This window comes from Lampris incognitus, chromosome 16 (assembly GCF_029633865.1).
Source record: "Lampris incognitus isolate fLamInc1 chromosome 16, fLamInc1.hap2, whole genome shotgun sequence".
NCBI classification, from domain to species: domain Eukaryota; kingdom Metazoa; phylum Chordata; class Actinopteri; order Lampriformes; family Lampridae; genus Lampris; species Lampris incognitus.
In genome coordinates, this window is record NC_079226.1 from 11,123,295 (window position 1) to 11,141,900 (window position 18,606).

General features: G+C 44.9%; 1 protein-coding gene across 1 annotated transcript in view; it reads left to right on the forward strand.

Moving 5' to 3' along the window:
* Positions 1–18,606, forward strand: part of ralgapa1 (Ral GTPase activating protein catalytic subunit alpha 1) — a 130,097-nt gene that overhangs the window by 31,135 nt on the left and 80,356 nt on the right. The window contains exons 18-27 of the mRNA XM_056295551.1: positions 1,474–3,405; positions 7,996–8,120; positions 12,607–12,841; positions 13,168–13,353; positions 13,524–13,685; positions 15,995–16,188; positions 16,340–16,438; positions 16,787–16,942; positions 17,094–17,222; positions 17,514–17,639. Coding sequence (XP_056151526.1) covers positions 1,474–3,405; positions 7,996–8,120; positions 12,607–12,841; positions 13,168–13,353; positions 13,524–13,685; positions 15,995–16,188; positions 16,340–16,438; positions 16,787–16,942; positions 17,094–17,222; positions 17,514–17,639 — 3,344 coding nt within the window. The remainder of the gene's footprint in view (positions 1–1,473; positions 3,406–7,995; positions 8,121–12,606; positions 12,842–13,167; positions 13,354–13,523; positions 13,686–15,994; positions 16,189–16,339; positions 16,439–16,786; positions 16,943–17,093; positions 17,223–17,513; positions 17,640–18,606) is intronic.

Here is an 18,606-nt window from a genome sequence, read left to right on the forward strand (position 1 = left end):
ACTATTGTCTAGGTAAAAGTAGACTTTTATAAACGTGGTTTGGATAGGAATTTGTGAACGGGGGATGAGTGTGCACCTATACCTCTGCACCGCTCGCCGTCCCCAGCTGTAATAAGCAGCATGTTCATTATTTGAGACGTAAAATGGCTTCAAGAGGGGCGCTGCGGTATCGACAGATGCTTGGCTGGCCTCACTCCTGTACAAGGCTCAGCGTTTTTGGTTTTTATTTTTCAAAGCCATCCAGCATGCTGAATTTCGCCACAAGAGGACACTGTTACATAACCTCACACGAACAGGAACAACTTTTGGATCCGTGGAAACATAAAATCTGGGTGAAAATCAGTTTAAACCGATCTGCTCCTTTTAAAAAATCTGGGTATTTTTCGGTGAAAATTGGTAAAAACCGAAAACGCTGAGCCTTGCTCCTGTATAATCTCAAATTCTGAATATTTTCAAACCACTAATCAGAAAAGCAATAGCGAATAAGTTTTGATGTCTTATTGCATACGAAATGCTGATGGATTGAGTTTGATAATGTTGTTTATTAAACTCTAGCATGAATATGCTCGTGCCTTGTTACCTGTTTTTAGTTTTGTTACTGTTTATGGTATTTTGTTTTTTCACTCTAATTTTAGGCATGCTGGTGGTGACTCATCTGCATGTGTGAAGGGTCCAGCGATATAGTGGTGGATTGTGGTAGGGCAGTCACGAATGACCTAAAAGTCGACAAAATCTGGAAGCCATTTTGTGTTCTGGGGGCAAAACGAAAAAATCTTGTATGACAGGGAAAAGGGTCAGAGAAGTCACAAAATAGATCTGGATTGCTGCTGACAAGTCAAATGTAAAGACCGGCGTTGCTCAAAGTCGTTATTCTGCACCATAGAGTAGAAGTAGAAATGTTTTCTGTTAGAAGTAAGATTTCGATAGAACAAGAAATCCTTTTACCAAATCGTCAGCATCACAGAGAATTTGGCCTGCTGACATGAGAACAGTTTGGATTTCAAACTCGGTGAATAAACTGCTTATGGTCTTCTAACTACAGACAGCGGAGGTCTGAGGGTGTCATTTGGTCCACAATAGTCATTGATCAAACAATTTGGTGATCCGTCTCTTTTACAAGTTTTTGTTTTGGGATGAAACTGTAAAATCTTTTGTAAAAAAAAAAAAACCCGAGATATTTCCTAAAAATAAAAAGTAAAAATTGATTCTCGTAAAATACGTGGTAACCATGTCTAAACTGCTCAGCCCTGTGTTGCTGGACCGTAAAGATCAAATCATCATCATAGAATGTGGATATTTGCCCTTCATTGGCTATTCCCTCATATTTTCCATGGTTTTCCTTGTGTCTGTTACTGTGTGTACACCTTAATTTGCGTGTTGTCGTACATTTGTTTTGTGTGTGTGTGTTTGCTTGCATTTTAGACCACAGCCCTACTAATCTCACTCCCTTCTCCCCTCTCCATCAATTAACAGACCTTGAAGACCCGCCAATCACCCTGACACCCCGCCCCTCCCGTATGCGTCATTCCTCTCAGAGCGAGGAGGCCCCTCCAGCTTCCTGTTCAGAGGTTTTCCAGGGCGGAGTGTGTGACCTGGATGCCCTGCCTACCTCTTCAATTGCACGGAGCAGCAGTGCATCTGACATCATGGAGCCTTTCATCGCTGAGAGGGTCAAAGGTGAAGAGCCCCAAAATGACCCCCATTTGACCCCTGATTCCCCCCACCACCCCGCCACTACCTTTTTGCTCACAGCCAACATCCTCACAGCTCCACAACCCTCACAACCCCTCTCTTCCTCTGCCCCCTTCACCTCTTCCTCTAATGGTGTTGTCTCCTCTTACTCTGATGGGCAGGATGATAGTGGTGCATACGACAATTTCTGGCCCGGGATTGGCTCTCAAAGCCGGGGTTCTAGTTCCGATTGGGCGAGTGGCTCAGATTCCGCCTTCCTCTTTTCACCAGAGAGAGAGTTGGATGGAGAGGAGGGAGAGTTGGGGGGCGGGGTAGAGGAAGATGATCTGTTCTCCTCAATTAGGGAGTACCTCAGCCAGAAAGGAGGTGAGAAGAGGGAAGAGATGGGAGAGCAAGATGCTCTTGGCCAGTTACCAGAAACTAGTGCTGTGCCTTCACCAGTGTCTGTGCAAACAGGGATAGCTAGACTGCAAGAGGGGCAGACAGGACAGCTTGGAGAGGTGAGGCAGGTGGTTAGAGAGGACAGACAGGCTGGTAAAAATGACAGACAGGTAAGTAAAACAGTGAGACACAGTAGCGTGGATTCGACAGAGGAAAATGAGGCAGATCAGTGCAGCATTTACCAGTGCCTGGAGCTGCAGTGTCAGTCTCCAAACACTAAGGGGAGCTCTAGTTTAGAGAGACAGGCTGGGGAAAAGGAAAAGCGAGTAGGATGCGGCGGGGCAAATACAGGAAGGTCAACAGGCTGGGGAGGAGGAAGAGATGAGCGATGGGACAAAATAGGGGAGGTGAGAAAAGAGGAATTGGGGAGGGAGGATCATGAAGTAAGGGCGATAGCAGATGAGCAGCCCCATTTAATCAGACAGGACACTGCTGAGTTAGAATCTAGCACTGAGACAAGTCAACCCACCCAGGGCCTGGACTCTCCCAGGGCCAAGATGCCCCATAGTCGCCTGAAAAAGCGCCACATGGGGGGGGTCCATGTCAGCTTCCGGCCCTCCACTGAGTCTGTACAGTTCCACAACCCCCTGGAGAATAAAGAGGCCCACTGGAGAGCCAGGCTGCGACGCCTCAGTCACTTCCACACACACAGTCACTCAGCAGGGGAGCGGGCTGGGGCGGGGGGAAAGACAGGCACAGGGGTCACAGGTAAGGTCGGGTCTGTGGCTAGTGGTAGTTTTGGAGGACTTGCTGGAGTTAGCCATAGGATAGGGGCACTTAATGAGAAAGCAGACCCTGGGGACTTAACAGTGCCTGGGGTAAGCGGGGGTAAGTCAGGGGCGGGGGGCACATCAGGTGCTGGAAGCCTGGAAAACAAGGCTGGGACTGGAGCAGGGGACAAGGAGAAAGAGCAGCCGCCCGGTGTGAGTCCCGAGGTTCATTCTGATGTGGGATCAGCTGGTTCTGGCCCTTCAGGCATTTCCTCAGCGGTGCGTGGTCGTTTGGGGCGCTCTGCCCTTCGCCACCGCACCTCACGCTCCCGTTCCCAGGAGCCGGGCAGCAGCACCTCTCGCCACCACCAGGTGGCTCTACTCGGTGGCGTCTATAAGAGTGTGGTTCATGCCCTCTCCTCCAAACCTCGTCCCAGAGGTCAGGGGTCATCTCAAGGCTCGTCCCCTCAGCGGCAGGGTCGGGTTGCCATGGGCGACGCTCCGTTAAGAGAACTCTACTCCCACGTCTTGGGCTACTTTGGACGCAAGACGACTTCGCCAGGTGAGGATTGCAGAATCCATGAAGTTCTCACAATGGACACAACACCAGTAAACAACACCTGATAAACATCAACAAACAAACTGTGGAAAAGATCAAATAATTCATAAAAAAAAACACAAACACCAGCAAATCTCTTTACCTTTTTGCTGTTTTTTTAACTAGTTTGTTGTGATGAATGATATATTTTTTTCTTTTTTGGCTGAAACTCATCATCTTGCTGCTGGATTGAAACCGAAACCGCCTTTTTTGTGTTTCCTCTTGATCGCAGCCCCTCCTCCAGCCCATCTCCTCCCCTCTCCACCAAGGCCCCCTCCCCCATTCCCTCCCACTTGCTCCTCTGCCTCGGGGGCTCCTTCCTCGACTCCTCTTCTCCCCCTATGGGCTTTTGGACTTTCACTTTTGCTTCTCCACCTCCTTTTCCCTCTTTTGCTCCTCTTCCTCCCTCTCCTCCTGGATGTTGCATGCGGCCTCCTTCGCCTCCTCCCTGGACTCCAGCCCTTCTCACAGAAGAAAACGACAGGCGACAGAAAAGCACAACCACCCATAAATAAGATAAAAGACAAGAACAAAGAAAAGGGACCAGCACAGCACAGAATGGCACAAGTACCAAAGGGCTTTCAGAAAAAAGCTCTTATTATTCACTTAAACATGTATGACGGGGCGCATTGCCTTCTTTCTAAACATGTAATGTTTACATTTGTGAGGGTTTGAAATCTGGCTCAGTTAGAACTAGATTTCAGTGGAGAGCCTTTCAGAATAGCAAGACTGCTTTTAAGAAATTGAGTGTTTGTGAACTGAGTGCTGCTGGTATGCCTTCCCCCACCACCGGAGGGCAGCAGAGGCCCTAGTGTCAGGATGGCCAGGTACATAATGACAGTATTGTGGTGTAGCGTTTGACTGGATTGCAGAAACATCTACATTCAAATCACCGTTTCTAGGCGGTCATGTAGCTGAAACGAAACATTTGACAGTGTAGTAGTATGAGACTCAGAAACCTGGTATGTTTTTGTGGCAAACCGACTATTCCGTTTAATATTCTAACCTTCCGATTTTTATTTCACTGGCCACGTGAGTTAAATGGCAGAAATACCTTCTCCATTTATTCTCATTCTTGTGGATCAAGCACTGCTATTTTGGAAGACGAGAATGGCGGGGCGGGGGGGGGACTATCTAACAATATTCAAACAGCCATGCCGAAGTAGGGATAATTCTTGATGCCAAAATGTCGAAAAAGCATTTCGGTGCGAGTCAAACCTCCCAATTCTGTCAGGGTGTCTGGACACCGTCTTACTTTCCCCATTGTTCATTGCTAGTGTGTTGTCTGCAGAACTTGGCAGGCTAGTATTCTTTTAAAACAATCTGAAGTTTGATTTAATCCATCTGGTGTCGATGCTGGATGGGGGAAAATCACATAAAAGAGATGGAACAATAAGTGCCTGTCACAGAAAGTTGGATCAGTTCATCTGGATGCAATGTCTATTGATAAATGTTACACAATAAACGTTGTGTCCAGGTGAACTGGTTCATCTTTCTGTGATTTCCTTACCTGGATTATTGAGCATGCATAAAGACAATAAGCGCCAGTATTCTGCCACACTGTTGTAGGAAAAAGTACTTTAAAGTGATTATTACGACACTTTAGCGCGATATACAATTTACCTCACGCTGTCTTGTTTGTCTCAAAGTGACAGACTTCTCATCTGGTGCTTACCTATAAGTTCAAACAAATGCTGAGAATTATATGCAGCTGTTGTTTGACCCCCTAAGTGCAGCTGTCTGTCTGCTTGGCTGTGTGTTAAGATAGGTCTGCGCGACCAGCATTTGCATTAGCTAACATCACAATTTAATATTAAATATGTCTACGTACTTGTTGATGTCACTCGTCGCTTTTTGCTACACTAGATCAGAAACGTGCCCAACGCAGTTCTGTTCTGTAATGCACTTAACCGCTGTAAAGTACTTACTTTCACAGTTTAATAAAAATACTAAGGCAGGTCAGCGCAGTTTAATACTGTCAATCATAACCAAGATGACCCATGTCTTATCGATAAAAGGCCGCGTTTATACCTGGATAGGAGAAAACGTCCACTCACACATCGCCAGACTAAAGTGCATCTTCTGCCTGCATTGAGATTTTAAGGTCATTCTGTGTCGTCTTCACTGCAGCAGGTTCTCACAAATCCTGTCAGTGTTTGACACTACAGCCAGTCCACCCCGTCATACATCGTCAGTCTGATAACTGGCGCTACTGGAAGTGACATGTCAATCAGCCGCCGGCCACCGGGCCAAACTGGTTAGATTGAATGTGGCCGGGCGTGAAGCCACGGCCAAGCCATGGATGGCGAGTTTGTTCATTTTTCACCGTAGGTACAGTCTTGTAGCCTTATTATGAAGCCGACTTGGCGGCTGCTGAAAACTAGAATGACCAAACTCTTAATCCATCACTCCAAATCACTGGGTCACAAAATGGACGTTTGGTGGCTGATAGTGTAGGGGTTTGATTGCTCCCATCTGGCTTGGGGTTGGTGGGCACTGACTGCTCTTGAAGTTAACCCATTCATCCACTGACTCACTGACCGCTGTCATCGCAAACAAACTAACAAGCAAACTAACCCCAGAGTAACTTCAGTAATGAAAGTGGACCAGTGCAGGCCTCTGGTATGTGGCTTGTTTAGAATTAAAAAGTCTCTCTCTCTCTAGGTCTCTCTCTCTCTCTCTCTCTCTCTCTCTCTCTCTCTCTCTCTCTCTCTCTCTCTCTCTCTCTCTCGGTCTCTCTCTCTCTCGGTCTCTCTCTCTCTCTCGGTCTCTCTCTCTCTCTCTCTCGGTCTCTCTCTCTCTCTCTCTCTCTCGGTCTCTCTCTCTCTCTCTCTCTCTCTCTCTCTCTCTCTCTCTCTCTCTCTCTCTCTCTCTCTCTCTCTCTCTCTCTCTCTCTCTCTGCATGGTGTGCGATAACTCCTGCATCGCTTCACTTGTTGGTTGTGATGTGTCTTATGTTTGATTGGCTTGTCTTTAACATCGGGTTCATTGTTGCCCACCTTTCACCCCAGGGTAAGGCCCACAAACGCGTCAGGGCTAGTCTCATAATCACGGCAGGGAAAGTCCACCTTAAAAACCCACTTGTGCGTCCGGGTGTCGTAGCGGTCTATTCCGCCGCCTACCAACACGGGGATCTTCGGTTCGAATCCCCGTGTTACCTCCGGCTTGGTCGGGCGTCTCTACAGACACAATTGGCCGTGTCTGCGGGAGGGAAGCCGGATGTTTCTTTGAGCCTCCGGTTCTACATTTCGGGGCCGTCATGCCCCCCTTAGCGTCATTGTCGCCTTCTAAGGTGCCTCTGTTGATGGTTGCACACGTCCAGAATCAGAATACTTTATTCATCCCCAGGGGAAATCCGGTAGGGGAAATTACCCAATTGCTCCCTCGGGGATGAATGAAGTACTCTGATTCTGATTCTGATTGTCGGTATGTGTCCTGGTCGCTGCGCTATAGCGCCTCCTCTGGTCAGTCGAGGCGCCTGTTCAGGGGGAAGGGGGATCTGGGGGGAATAGCGTGATCCTCCCACGCGCTACGTCCCCCTGGTGAAACTCCTCACTGTCAGGTGAAAAGAAGCAGCTGGCGACTCCACATGTATGGGAGGAGACGTGGTAGTCTGCAGCCCTCCCCGGATCGGCAGAGGGGGTGGAGCAGAGACCGGGACGGCTCAGAAGAGTGGGGTAATTGGCCAGGTACGATTGGGGAGAAAAAGAGGGGGGAAAAAACACTCCTTATGACCTCACAGAGAGTTCATTTAGTGGACTTGAGCGCGTCTCTAAAAGTCGACACCGAAGTCAAGTGATTTCGGCTTTGTTTTTTTTTTAGGGTGGATTTTCACCCCGAGATACAATGTGGTCTACAGTGTTAAGGGGATGTTGTGACATTTTCACTGTGTAAACTGCTGGTTTTCTGCCAAATGCGGGAATTTAGATAATGCCAGAGCTGCCGGCAGTGCTGAGCAGCTTGTGTGTGCAGCTGCTGTCCGTCTAGAAAATGTTGACCCTGCCTGTGACAAGTGGCAGATGAAATGAAACCACGGGGCAAAAGAGGAGGAAAATGTCACCATAGCCCCCCCCCCAAATTCACACCGCAGTCTTTGTCGGCTAAATTAATCCCGCTCTACTACCTGGAAAATTGGTCAAGGAATACATAAAGACTAACAGATCATAGGATACACACTAACATAACCACAAGGTGGCGTGGTACAGTTAAGAGATCGCAAAAACATATCACTTGTAGTCTTCAGTCTTTAACTTAGAGCAAAAATTGTGTGTCTCTCTGTCCCTCCTTGTCTTTCAGTGTGTATTTGTGTTAGGGAAGTGTGGTGGGGGTGCCTGTCTCTCTCTCTCTCTCGCTGTTTGCTGTGGTGATTGTCTTTGTCTGTCCAACTATGTCGTACCCATTTGTCCATCAATCTGTGTATCACTGTACATTTCATTTATTTATTTGTGTGTGTGTGTGTGTGTGTGTGTGTGTGTGTCTGTGTCTTTGTGTCTACCCATAACCAGCCTGTCAGTTTTTGCCCTAATGTGTTGATGTGCCTGCCCGTGTTTGTAGCCAACAAAGAGGAGGTGGTCCAGAAGGCGCGCCCGGTCTCCAGTGATGTGGGGAGCACCAACCCCAACTTCTCCGACCTAATGGATGAATTCATCCAGGAGAGACTGAGAGCCAGAGGAACAGCGGTCAGTACGCACACTCACAAATACCGCATCGCCCGCAAGGATTTCTTCAGTCCCGAGCTTAAAGCTACAATCCTAAAGTGTCTTGCAAACTGATGTCCTTATTTGATGCCTAATTCACATATCTAAACCAACTGCTAATCCACCAATATCCAGACAACAAATACTTTTGTAGTTGCTCATATTAGTGGTTACTGTCTGGTTGGACCTCACTTGGTGAAATGATGTGACGCAAAGCGTTGAGCCTTTTTACTAAAGCGGGCAAATGCAGAAAAGTAAACAGATTCCCACATGTCCTGGAAAACCTAGTAAACCTGGAAAATTATAGACTAGTTTTCCAGTCATGGCAAACACCTGGACATTGGTAAAATTGATCAAATGTCCTGGAAATTTCATCAAGGTCATTAAAATTTTCAACTTTGGTTAAATTTTATTTTTACCTGCTGAGATTGCCTGCTGCCCAATGACTACTGGGATAGGCTCCAGCATCCCCGCGACGCTGAGAATAGGATAAGCGGTTTGGATAATGGATGGATGGAGGGAGATTGCATGTTTTTAACATAGTTTAGCTGAGATTTCATAGTTTTAGCTGCTGAGATTGCACATCAGCACTTGGAAGTTTGAGTGGTGTGTTAAATGACCGGCTAAAAGTTACATAGTACATCTAGAGACTGTCAAGGCTGACCTTCCTTGAGCACAATGGCTGTCATAATTGTCCAAGCAAAGATCATGGGAAATGTCCTCAAAGTACCCCTCCACTCAAAATTGTGTTTTTCTTATGTTTGTGTCCCCTAAAATGTCTGGCCTTGACTATACTGACTTGCATCTGTGCAAAGTTTGTCACCAGGGCGATGTTTTCTCCTCCACTGGAGGAGGAGATGTCTGTGCACTTCCCTAAAATCTGAGATTCAAGCGTACCCCCGGGCAAGCTGGATTTGGTACATCACAAATCTGAAAGCCAATCGCTGTCTAATATGCAAATAAGGGATGGGCAAAGAAACCTTGAAACCCCCACGTAGAGCAGACTTGCCGGTACAGAAAGCGAGTTTGCATTAGCATAGCGAACGTTTTGACAGCAAACATGGTAGCGTGTGCAGTTTTCGGATGTAAACCAGGTCCTGGAGCGTCCTTCCACTATCTACCAAAATATCCCACTATACTGCTAAAATGGTTGGAATTTCTTTATAGACGTCGGGCTCACGTGCCTGCAAACCGGGAGGGACTGCGAATCGGCAATGCTCATTTCAGTGAGCAGTGTTTCCATAACCTAATGCCAAAGTCGGGTTTTCACAAGAAATCGGTTTTGAAGTCTGATGACTATAGTCAGGTGACTATTTATCCTGGGACTATGACAGCAGGTGGGAGTCAGTATGTAAGTTAAGTATTTCTTTTACTCAACCAAGAGTCAAATGAACGCTTTCCTGCATGCCGCATATAACTATGTTAGCTTTTTGCTAGCTGCTGCTAGTTTTTTGGTAAAAGTAAAACCGTAAACTGTATTTAGCTAATGTTTCAAAGTTCACCCGTATGAAATGATGACGGTGGCCCAAGGTGTGTTATTTTTCACTCAAAATACAGTGCAGTGTGCAATGTAAACCTCTTTTCTAGTCTGGACTTTGATCCCAACTGGGTTTGTGTGGGTCCCCCCTGCTCCAACAGTACAACTAAAGGCGTCCGTCGTGGTGCGCTCTGAGGACTGATGGAGTGACAGCAGCAGTGTCGGGAGCCATCGGCGGTGGAAGGTTTCCCCCTCCGGTGCTTTCTAGGCTTGGGTCCCAAACAAAATGCTCAGAACCATAAACTTAAGTGTGGTGTGGGTCGCCTTGTGCTGTTTTCCTGGCAGTTTTCAATTTTAGAGTACTGCCGATGAGCCAGCTCTCAGGCAAACTTGGTTGGCTAGGAAGATTAACAGATATTACATGTAATATAAAAATCTCAGCCAGAATGAGACAATGTGAACACACTGTGACATCGTAGCAGATATTGTATGTTTTACAACCACTGCTGTATCAGCCACTGCCTGTTACAAGCCAACAAACAACAAAAACAAATAAAAGGTGCTAACTGCACTTAGCATTCTGATACCTCTGCTAGTCGCCAATTTTGGTGTCTAACAGAGTCTGGGTCTGACTGAGGCTCGAACATTTATGGCTGAATTTCTCTGGTGTTTGCTCTAACGCTAGCTAGCCGTCTTGATGCGCACTGCTCTTTCACTGGTCAACCTAGAGCACGTAGCGGTGGGGGCGGGGCATTAGGCCAGATATATTTGCATATTCAAAGATGCTGAATTTGTCAGTGAGGGAGAAAGATGTGACTCCAGCTCCTTTTCAGGTTTTTTTTTGTTTTTCTTTTTTTTTACGTGGGGAAACTATGTTTAACAATGTACTAATTGTCTCAGAGTATTTTTAAACTTTAAAATGTGTCTGGAGGGGAACTTTAAAATAAAAGTCTTAGAAAATGATTTATTGAAGACAGGTAGTGGCAACTTTATGGAAGAAGCAAAGTGGTTGTGTCTAACAAGCAGATGTGACAGAGCAAGCTGGTAGAAGATCTTTACCAACATACCACAACATCAGTAAGTCAGACTCTGGTTGAACCAGGTTTTTATTTGGCAGTGGGGACACAACAACACTGCTGTCTGTGGTTCATTTCCAATGGCTCTCTGGGAGATAGAGCAGTTAAACACCAATTCAATTCAGCGAAGTAAAGAAAACAACAGTCTTCAGGATTGTATCATTAAAGGCTGATTTACACATTAAAAAGTAACGAAACCCTTGACCATTTTCATGAGTTTGCTGACATCTACTTGTTAAAAACATGGCAGGCTGGTCTTGGTACTCTGCGATGTAGCATAGCAGGATAACACAACTCTATAATAACATTAATAATGGGTTTATTGGATTTAGGTGTACCAGCACATCTATCAGCGTTGATGGACCGAAGAGCAAATACTAACAGTTGTCAACAGTACTGTCAGTGCTGGTTCTTTAGCACACCTACATCAAATAGACCCGTTAATCTTACTGTGTTGTGTTTGTCCTGCTATGCTAACATCAGCAGAGTACCAAGACCACCCTGCTGTGTTTTTAACCTTTACATTTTAACCTGTAGATGTCAGCAAACTTACTAGAATGGTCTCGGGCAGGGGTTGGCAACCTTCACTATGGAAAGAGCCATTTTTTGGGGGGAAAAAACTGTCTGGAGCCGCAAAACATATTTGAGCCTCATAATGAAGGTAACACAGCCTATTAAGTCTAAATTAGCCTATCAACATTAATAATCAGTCTAAATGCTAAATGAGCACCATGTGTGGCTATTCTGTACTGGGCTAGTTCTGATTATTTTGTAGTTAAACTTTGCATTTCCATTACAGTAATACTATGTTTTGCTGTATTTATAGAACTACAATAAGGAAAACTGTTTATATTTTTGTTATTTTTATTGGGGGATGCTATTAGTAACAAAACACAAAACTGAACAACAGTCCAGTTCAGTGCGAGGTAATCCTCTTCTTTTTCCCTCAGCCTCAGCCACAACAGCTAAGGGTTATTCAGTTCATTGAGAAAAATCACAACTTGCTAAAACAGATACTTTGTCGCCAAATAATAGCTTATTAACGGGTCGCGTTCTCACCCGTTTAATGCGATTTCTGTTTCTGAACGTCAGTACAGATCTTCTCCATGTCAGGGCTGTCCTGCAGGCTCTCACCTGTGAGGGGAAGTGATGTTTGGATTATGTAGTTCATGCTGAGGTGATGATGATGATGATGATGATGATGCTGAGGTAGGGAGACTTGACTAGCCACCGCTATTGGGGTTCTGCAAAATTTAGAGGAAATGGCGCCGGGCCGTAGACGTAGGCTATGATGCATATTTTAGTTGACAAAATCTTTAAAAAAAAATTATTCCTTGTAGAGAACATAAGAATCAGTTTAGGCCTACAACAATGGTGAATTAAAATGTTAAAAAAATAACCATTATTCATTTCCATATAATTTTTGTCAAAGCCACTGGGAGCCATTGGAGAGGGGCAAAAGTGCTGCAGGTTGCTGACCCCCAGTCTAGGGTTTAGTTACTCTTTAAAATGAGGTTGTATTGCATGGAGATAGACAAGTGGTCGGTCTTCAGGTGTCTTATCAAGGGAACGACGTGTGTGTGCCCCCGGTGGTCAAGGATGAATTTACGTCTCCCATTATCTTGCTTTCTTGAAAGAAAAAGATAACTGTTGGTAGTCGGGAATACTTTTGGCCAGTTGCATTGTTGTTTCTGTCAGGTTTTTGCTTTTCTTTTTGGCAACTTATTCCCCTTCCTCTTTCCTACTTTTCTGAATCCAAAACTTCCGGCACTGGAATTCTGAATTCATTGCAGAAATGGCGTCATTATATAGTCGTTGTAGAGTCGAGCTGAATCCAGTCTGAAACTAGACCGTTGCCTTATCACTACAATATATGAATGATCGCAAAACCTTACAAACCCCTTTACACACAAAGGGTCGTCGTGGCAGCAGCCCAGGCAGTCTGGAGGTTCCCAGGGACCTGCCGGAGCTCCTCGAGGGGGGTCAGGGCCAGGGATCGCGACCTTCGGATGACCTTCGGCCCATAGATGACCCCGGGGTGCCCTCTGAGTGGACCTCACCCGCCAGCGCCAATGGCTCCGATGTCATCAGCTCAGACAGCCAATCGGACTCCTTCAATGCATTTCAGTACTCCAGCTGCAAGTTTGACAGTAAGAAATGGAGCGCCATCTCTCTGATACTGGGAGCATGGTCACAGCATACACGTGGGAATGGGGATTTCTTTCTTTCGTAAACGTCATGTCAAATAAAGTTTACTTTCTGAATAAAAATTACTATAGTTGGATTTTTTTTTTATAGTTTGCAAATCACATCAGTTTATACAATGAATAACAATTATATAAAACACAGCAAACATTTCCCCCCCTGTTGTCCCTCCCATAACTCATCCCTGTCAACTGAGTAGCCGGATTGTTTTTACATTTTAAATTGGCCGGCTAAATTGGCTCATGCTAATTCTCTTGTTTTTCTATCGTAGATTTTACTTTCAGCACGGACGCGTGTGGAGGAGGTGTTGGATCAGGCGGAGGTGGGTTAGGCAGCTCATTAGACCGGGACAGCCTGGGAGGGGGCGTGGCCTGTGAGGAGCAGGAAGTAGCCAGTCTGACAACACTCCACATCGACTCAGAGACCAGCAGCCTCAGTCACACCGTTACTATTACTGGTGTGTATTTTTATGCTGCACACACACCACCCCCTTCAAATCACCGTCAGTCATCTTGACAGCTGCAATGAAATGATTTATAGATGTATGAACAAAGTGTTCCTTATTTTCTCTGTGTGTGTGTGTGTGTGTGTGTGTGTGCGTGCGTGTGTGTGTCTTGTCTGCCTAAGGATCAGAGAGTGCATCTCCCATGCATTCCCTGGGGGGCTCTCGTTCCCAGACCCCCTCACCCGCCACGCTGACGGCCGAGCACACGCACTCCCACTCACACACACACCTACAGCTGGACCAGAAGCTCCATCACTCTGTTCTGCAGACGCCTGATGATCTGGGTAACACACACACACACACACACACACACACACACACACACCAGGGCCTGTGTTGCTAATTTGTCATCAGGGGAGGACCCCCAGGGGTGCTTTTGGTGTCCACAGAGCAGAATGAAGAAGGGAGGAGAATATTTTATTTTAAACGGGTATAAGACTCGGGATGCGGCTCATAGGATTTATTCTGACCGCTGCCATCGTCCCACCTACAGTAGACAGACGTAAAGTTCTGGACTAAATTATGTCACACAAATGAAATGGATACAATTCTTGTATTTATTTATTTTGTGCAATTTTAGGGTCATTATTATCATTACATTATGGAGACCAAGGGACTTGATCTACCCCTCCATTGGTTGCTGTACATCATAAGTACCTACCCCATTGGTTGTTATAATTTGAATGTTTCCCCATCTGGTTGGTCGCCGTCCAACCGAAATTAGGGGCGTGACGCTGGGCAGCGTAACTGTATGATTCTTTGTGGAAAAAAAAACATTAGCAGCTGATGAGTGTGAAACAGACGCACGAAACAGGCCTCTTTTTTTCCTGTATCCGTGCTGATATTCCGCTCCTCATTAGTCGAGCACTCAACACCATTGCCGGTTTCAGAAAAAAACGCGATGAGTGCTCAACAAATGAGAAGCAGAATATTAAGATAGATGTCGGAAAAAAAACCTTAATGCATTTCAGTACAAGCTTGTTTCATGCGTGATGCACAAAACAAGCTTTGAGTGCATGACGCACAAAACAAGCATGTATTCCGGAAACCATCAGTGGTTTAGATAAAAGTGCTCAACAAATGAGGAGCGGATATTTTAAGATATCTATCTATCTATAGATAGATAGATAGATACAGTTTGCTGCGATTAATTACTTTTTTTCTTCTTAAGACTGAAGCTTGTAATAATGGATATTTAAATGTGAAATCATGGAATTAATGTAGAATCAACACAAAGGAAGTACATTTCAATTCAAATGCTATGGTTTAATAGCATCTTTGGACTTTAAACACAGATTCTCTTCTGTGAACTACAGTTTTCCAATAAAACCATCAAGGCCATCAGAACTGACTGTCAGCTTGAAAGGCATATTTCTTATGTGCACTAACAGAAATAATAACACAACCCAGGCCTGTATGTTATAGTGTCAGTTGAATTTCAAAACAATCAAGGCCATTAAAATTAGATATGAGCTTAGAAGGCGATAATTTTTTGTGTGCACTAATATAAGTGATAATTAACAATAAAAAATGTGTTTGACGTTCAAGTACCAGTGGAATTTAAAGTGTCGTGAATTCACAGCGTTCATTATGTGTTCATCACAGCGCCCCATATGTGCCCCAGTGGCACAGCACAGCAGAATATGTAATGTTCTCCGTGAGGGGATGAGGGATGGGAACAAATAAAGCCTACTGCTGTGAGAAAGCAGGGACGAAGGTTACAAACTGTACCAGCCCAGTGAAGAGCAGAGCAGAGTAGGGGAAAAAGACAGCTGTACATGGGCTGACAAGTAGGAGGAAGAGTGCAGAACCAAATCCGCCGATATGCCTGTGAAACAGCCTCGCACAGCTGCCACAGGAAGTAAACAAAACAGCTGCGTTAATTGCAATAATTCTTTTTATCATGTTAAATATTTCAAATTGTGTGTGTGTGTGTGTGTGTGTGTGTGTAAAGCAAGAGTCTATGTTTGTATGTTCGCTTAAAACTCCAGAAATACACATTGTAGAACAAAAACAAAGGTATCTTTAGAATCGGCACTTTCCAAGGATTGCACAGTTCGAAAAATATTTCAAAAACATTTGATTTATTTGCAAAAGAGGCATTCCAACGATGCTTTGTGGAGATTTCCAGTGGTCAGGGGAGGCACTACACCTAACATTGTCAATGCTAGCCTGTAGGCACGCAATGTGGTTTACGCTGACGCGCTTGAGCACTGAGCAATTAATACACACATTGGCAAAGAAGCTTGATGAATGGATTGAAAATTATGACATTTGATCATTTTCATTAATAACATTTGTTTATTCAACATTTGTTTATCACATGTATCATATCATAAATTATCCTACATTTCATCCTCGATTATATTGTAAAGATCAGATCGTGTTAGTTGTTTTGGTGAGAACATTTTCCCCGGGCAACGCAACACCGGGTACCTCTGCTATATATATACACACACACACACACACACACACACACACACACACACACACACACACACACACACACACATGCTCAGGCTTTAACTGTGAACTGTGAGTGATAAACACAGTAAGACTTTTTAGTGAATTAATTGACTGGATATTCACACAGAAACCAGTGAATTCCCCAGTGAAGACTGCAGTGTGATGGCAGGGGGCTCTCTGACTGGTTGGCATGCAGACGTCGCCACGGTGATGTGGCGGAGGATGCTGGGTATCCTAGGAGACGTCAACAGCATCAAAGATCCGGAAATCCACGCGCAGGTGTTTGACTACCTGTGTGAACTGTGGCAAAACCTGGCTAAGGTACCCCAAGTAATCCTTTTTCCATTGTTGCATCTGTCATAATAGTCTTTTTATGGGTGGAGTCGGACCGAATTCACAGAAACATCACAAATGCATAACTTCACACATCTATCAAAATCCTAATCGCAATACTTTTCATGATCTCCTCCAGATCAGGGATAATTTGGGTATTTCTCTGGATAACCAGACGTCTCCGCCGCCCCCTGTTCTGATCCCACCACTGAGGATTCTCACCCCTTGGCTCTTCAAGGTAGGAGGGACTAAAAGTTTGTTGTGGTGCCATAGCTGTCAGTATGGACTGATATGACCTCAAGTTGTGGCTGTGGAGGAAGTGTTTTCTGGTATATTTAATTTAATGTGCTAGAGGCCGCTCAGAATAGAGTGTGGATTATTTGAAAGCAGAAAGATATTGTTTCCTCTCTCACCATCCTCCTGAAATTCATAGTGTCTAAAAGGAAAAGTTTCACATCACTAGTTGCACCCCATTCTAATGTTAATGTGCTTCGTGGGTAGCAGGTCCCTGTGTGTGTACGAATACCTGCTTCTGTGTGTGCGTGTCTGTTGACTTGTCCGTATATACCTGTGTGTGTTTCTCCAGGCCACTATGCTGACAGAGCGTTACAAGCAGGGGAAGCTCCATGCCTACAAGCTGATATGTCGAATCATGAAGAGACGGCAAGATGTCTCCCCCAACACGGACTTCCTCACACACTTCTACAACATCATGCACCAAGGACTGATGCACCAGGATCAGGTAGGTTTCTGCAACTGTGTGTTGTTTGTGTACATGGGCATGTGTGTATCAAGAATACTGGATACATGGAAAAAAAAAATTCAGTTATTATGTTCTCTTATGTATGCATATATGTGTGTGTGTGTGTGTCTGTCCGTCTGTCTGTCTCTAGGACATAGTGAACACCATAATCAAGCACTGCAGTCCCAGGTTTTTCAGTATCGGCCTTCCTGGAGCCACCATGCTGATTTTGGACTTCATCATCGCTGCTGCTAGAGTCACAGCTTGCTCTTCACTTAATGTAATGCATGCATACACATGAACACACACACAGACACACACACAATTCAAAGAACACGTTTAATACATGTATGCAATACAGATCCAGCAAGATGTAATTACATTAAAAACCTGCAAAGTGTGATGTGTGTGTTCTTACACAGGCACAAGTAGAGATTTTAACAAAAGGGAATATTCCATGTCTTTGAATATCCCTCCATCAGTGTATTTCTCCTCATCCTTTTCTGTGCCACCCCTTCCCTCTTTCTCTCTTCCCCACCTCACTCCTTTCTCCTTCTCAATGTCCCTGCAGGCTCCCAGGGTAGAGGCCCAGATCCTGCTGGGTTCTCTGGTTTGTTTTCCGAACCTCTATGAGGAGCTGCCGGCACTGCATCCCACCACAGCCGACGTGGTCCTTACCAAGTTCACAGACGTCAAGGTAACAACAGCTAAATCCCAGAAGTTTGTGATCATGTTTCTTTTTTTTCTTCTTTTTTTTTCTTCTCCTTAATGTAGTGCACAGGAGGTAAAGTGCAGGAAAGCTGGGTCATGATCTGCCCTTGACATCATAAAGGGGCATGACTCAGACAAATACAAAGAAGACCTACCGGTCAAAACAATTTAGCACACCCCCATTTTTCCAGTTTAATACTGAAATGTAAGTGGTTCAAGTCCAGTAAATAACCTGAGATGGTACAAAAGGTAAGTGATAAACTGCCAGAGGTTACAAAAAAGTGTTTAGGTTACCAAAAACGAAAAATAATGTAAATGGGCGCCCCTGTAGCCGAGCGGTTACAGCATATGCCACATGGACATACGGTCGCAACTGTCACTGGTTCAGTTCCAGCCGGCAACCTTTGTGGCATATCATACCCATCTCAAATTCAAATGGCTTTGTTGGGATGATGTAACTACATATTACCTCTCTCTCTCACCCATTTCCTGTCTGCTTTTTACTGTGGCTATCTAATAAAGGTAAAAAAATGCCCCTAAAAATAATCTTAAAAAAGAAAAATAATATAAATGTCAGAGTTGTAATAAAAGGCCCTTTTCAGGGAACAAGTAATGGGTTAACAACTTACAACTGTTCTGCAGCAATGGAAGTAATTTAAGCCTTGAAAGTTGAAGCAACAATTCTTACGGGTGTCCTTACTTCTGTTGATTACTGACAAAACCTCTGTCTGTATAAAAGCGGTTTTGGAACAGACTGTGTTAGTACACCCCGCGAAGCATTATTTTGACAATGTTGCACTGCAGGAAGTAGTGTATTGCTATTATAATGGTGAGAAAAAGGCAATTAACAAATGAAGACAGACTGTTATAACCCTTAAAAGTGTAGGTCTTTCCTTCAGAGAAATTGGAAAAGGAAGCCAGGGTGTCAGTGAGTACAGTTTCCTGCACCATCA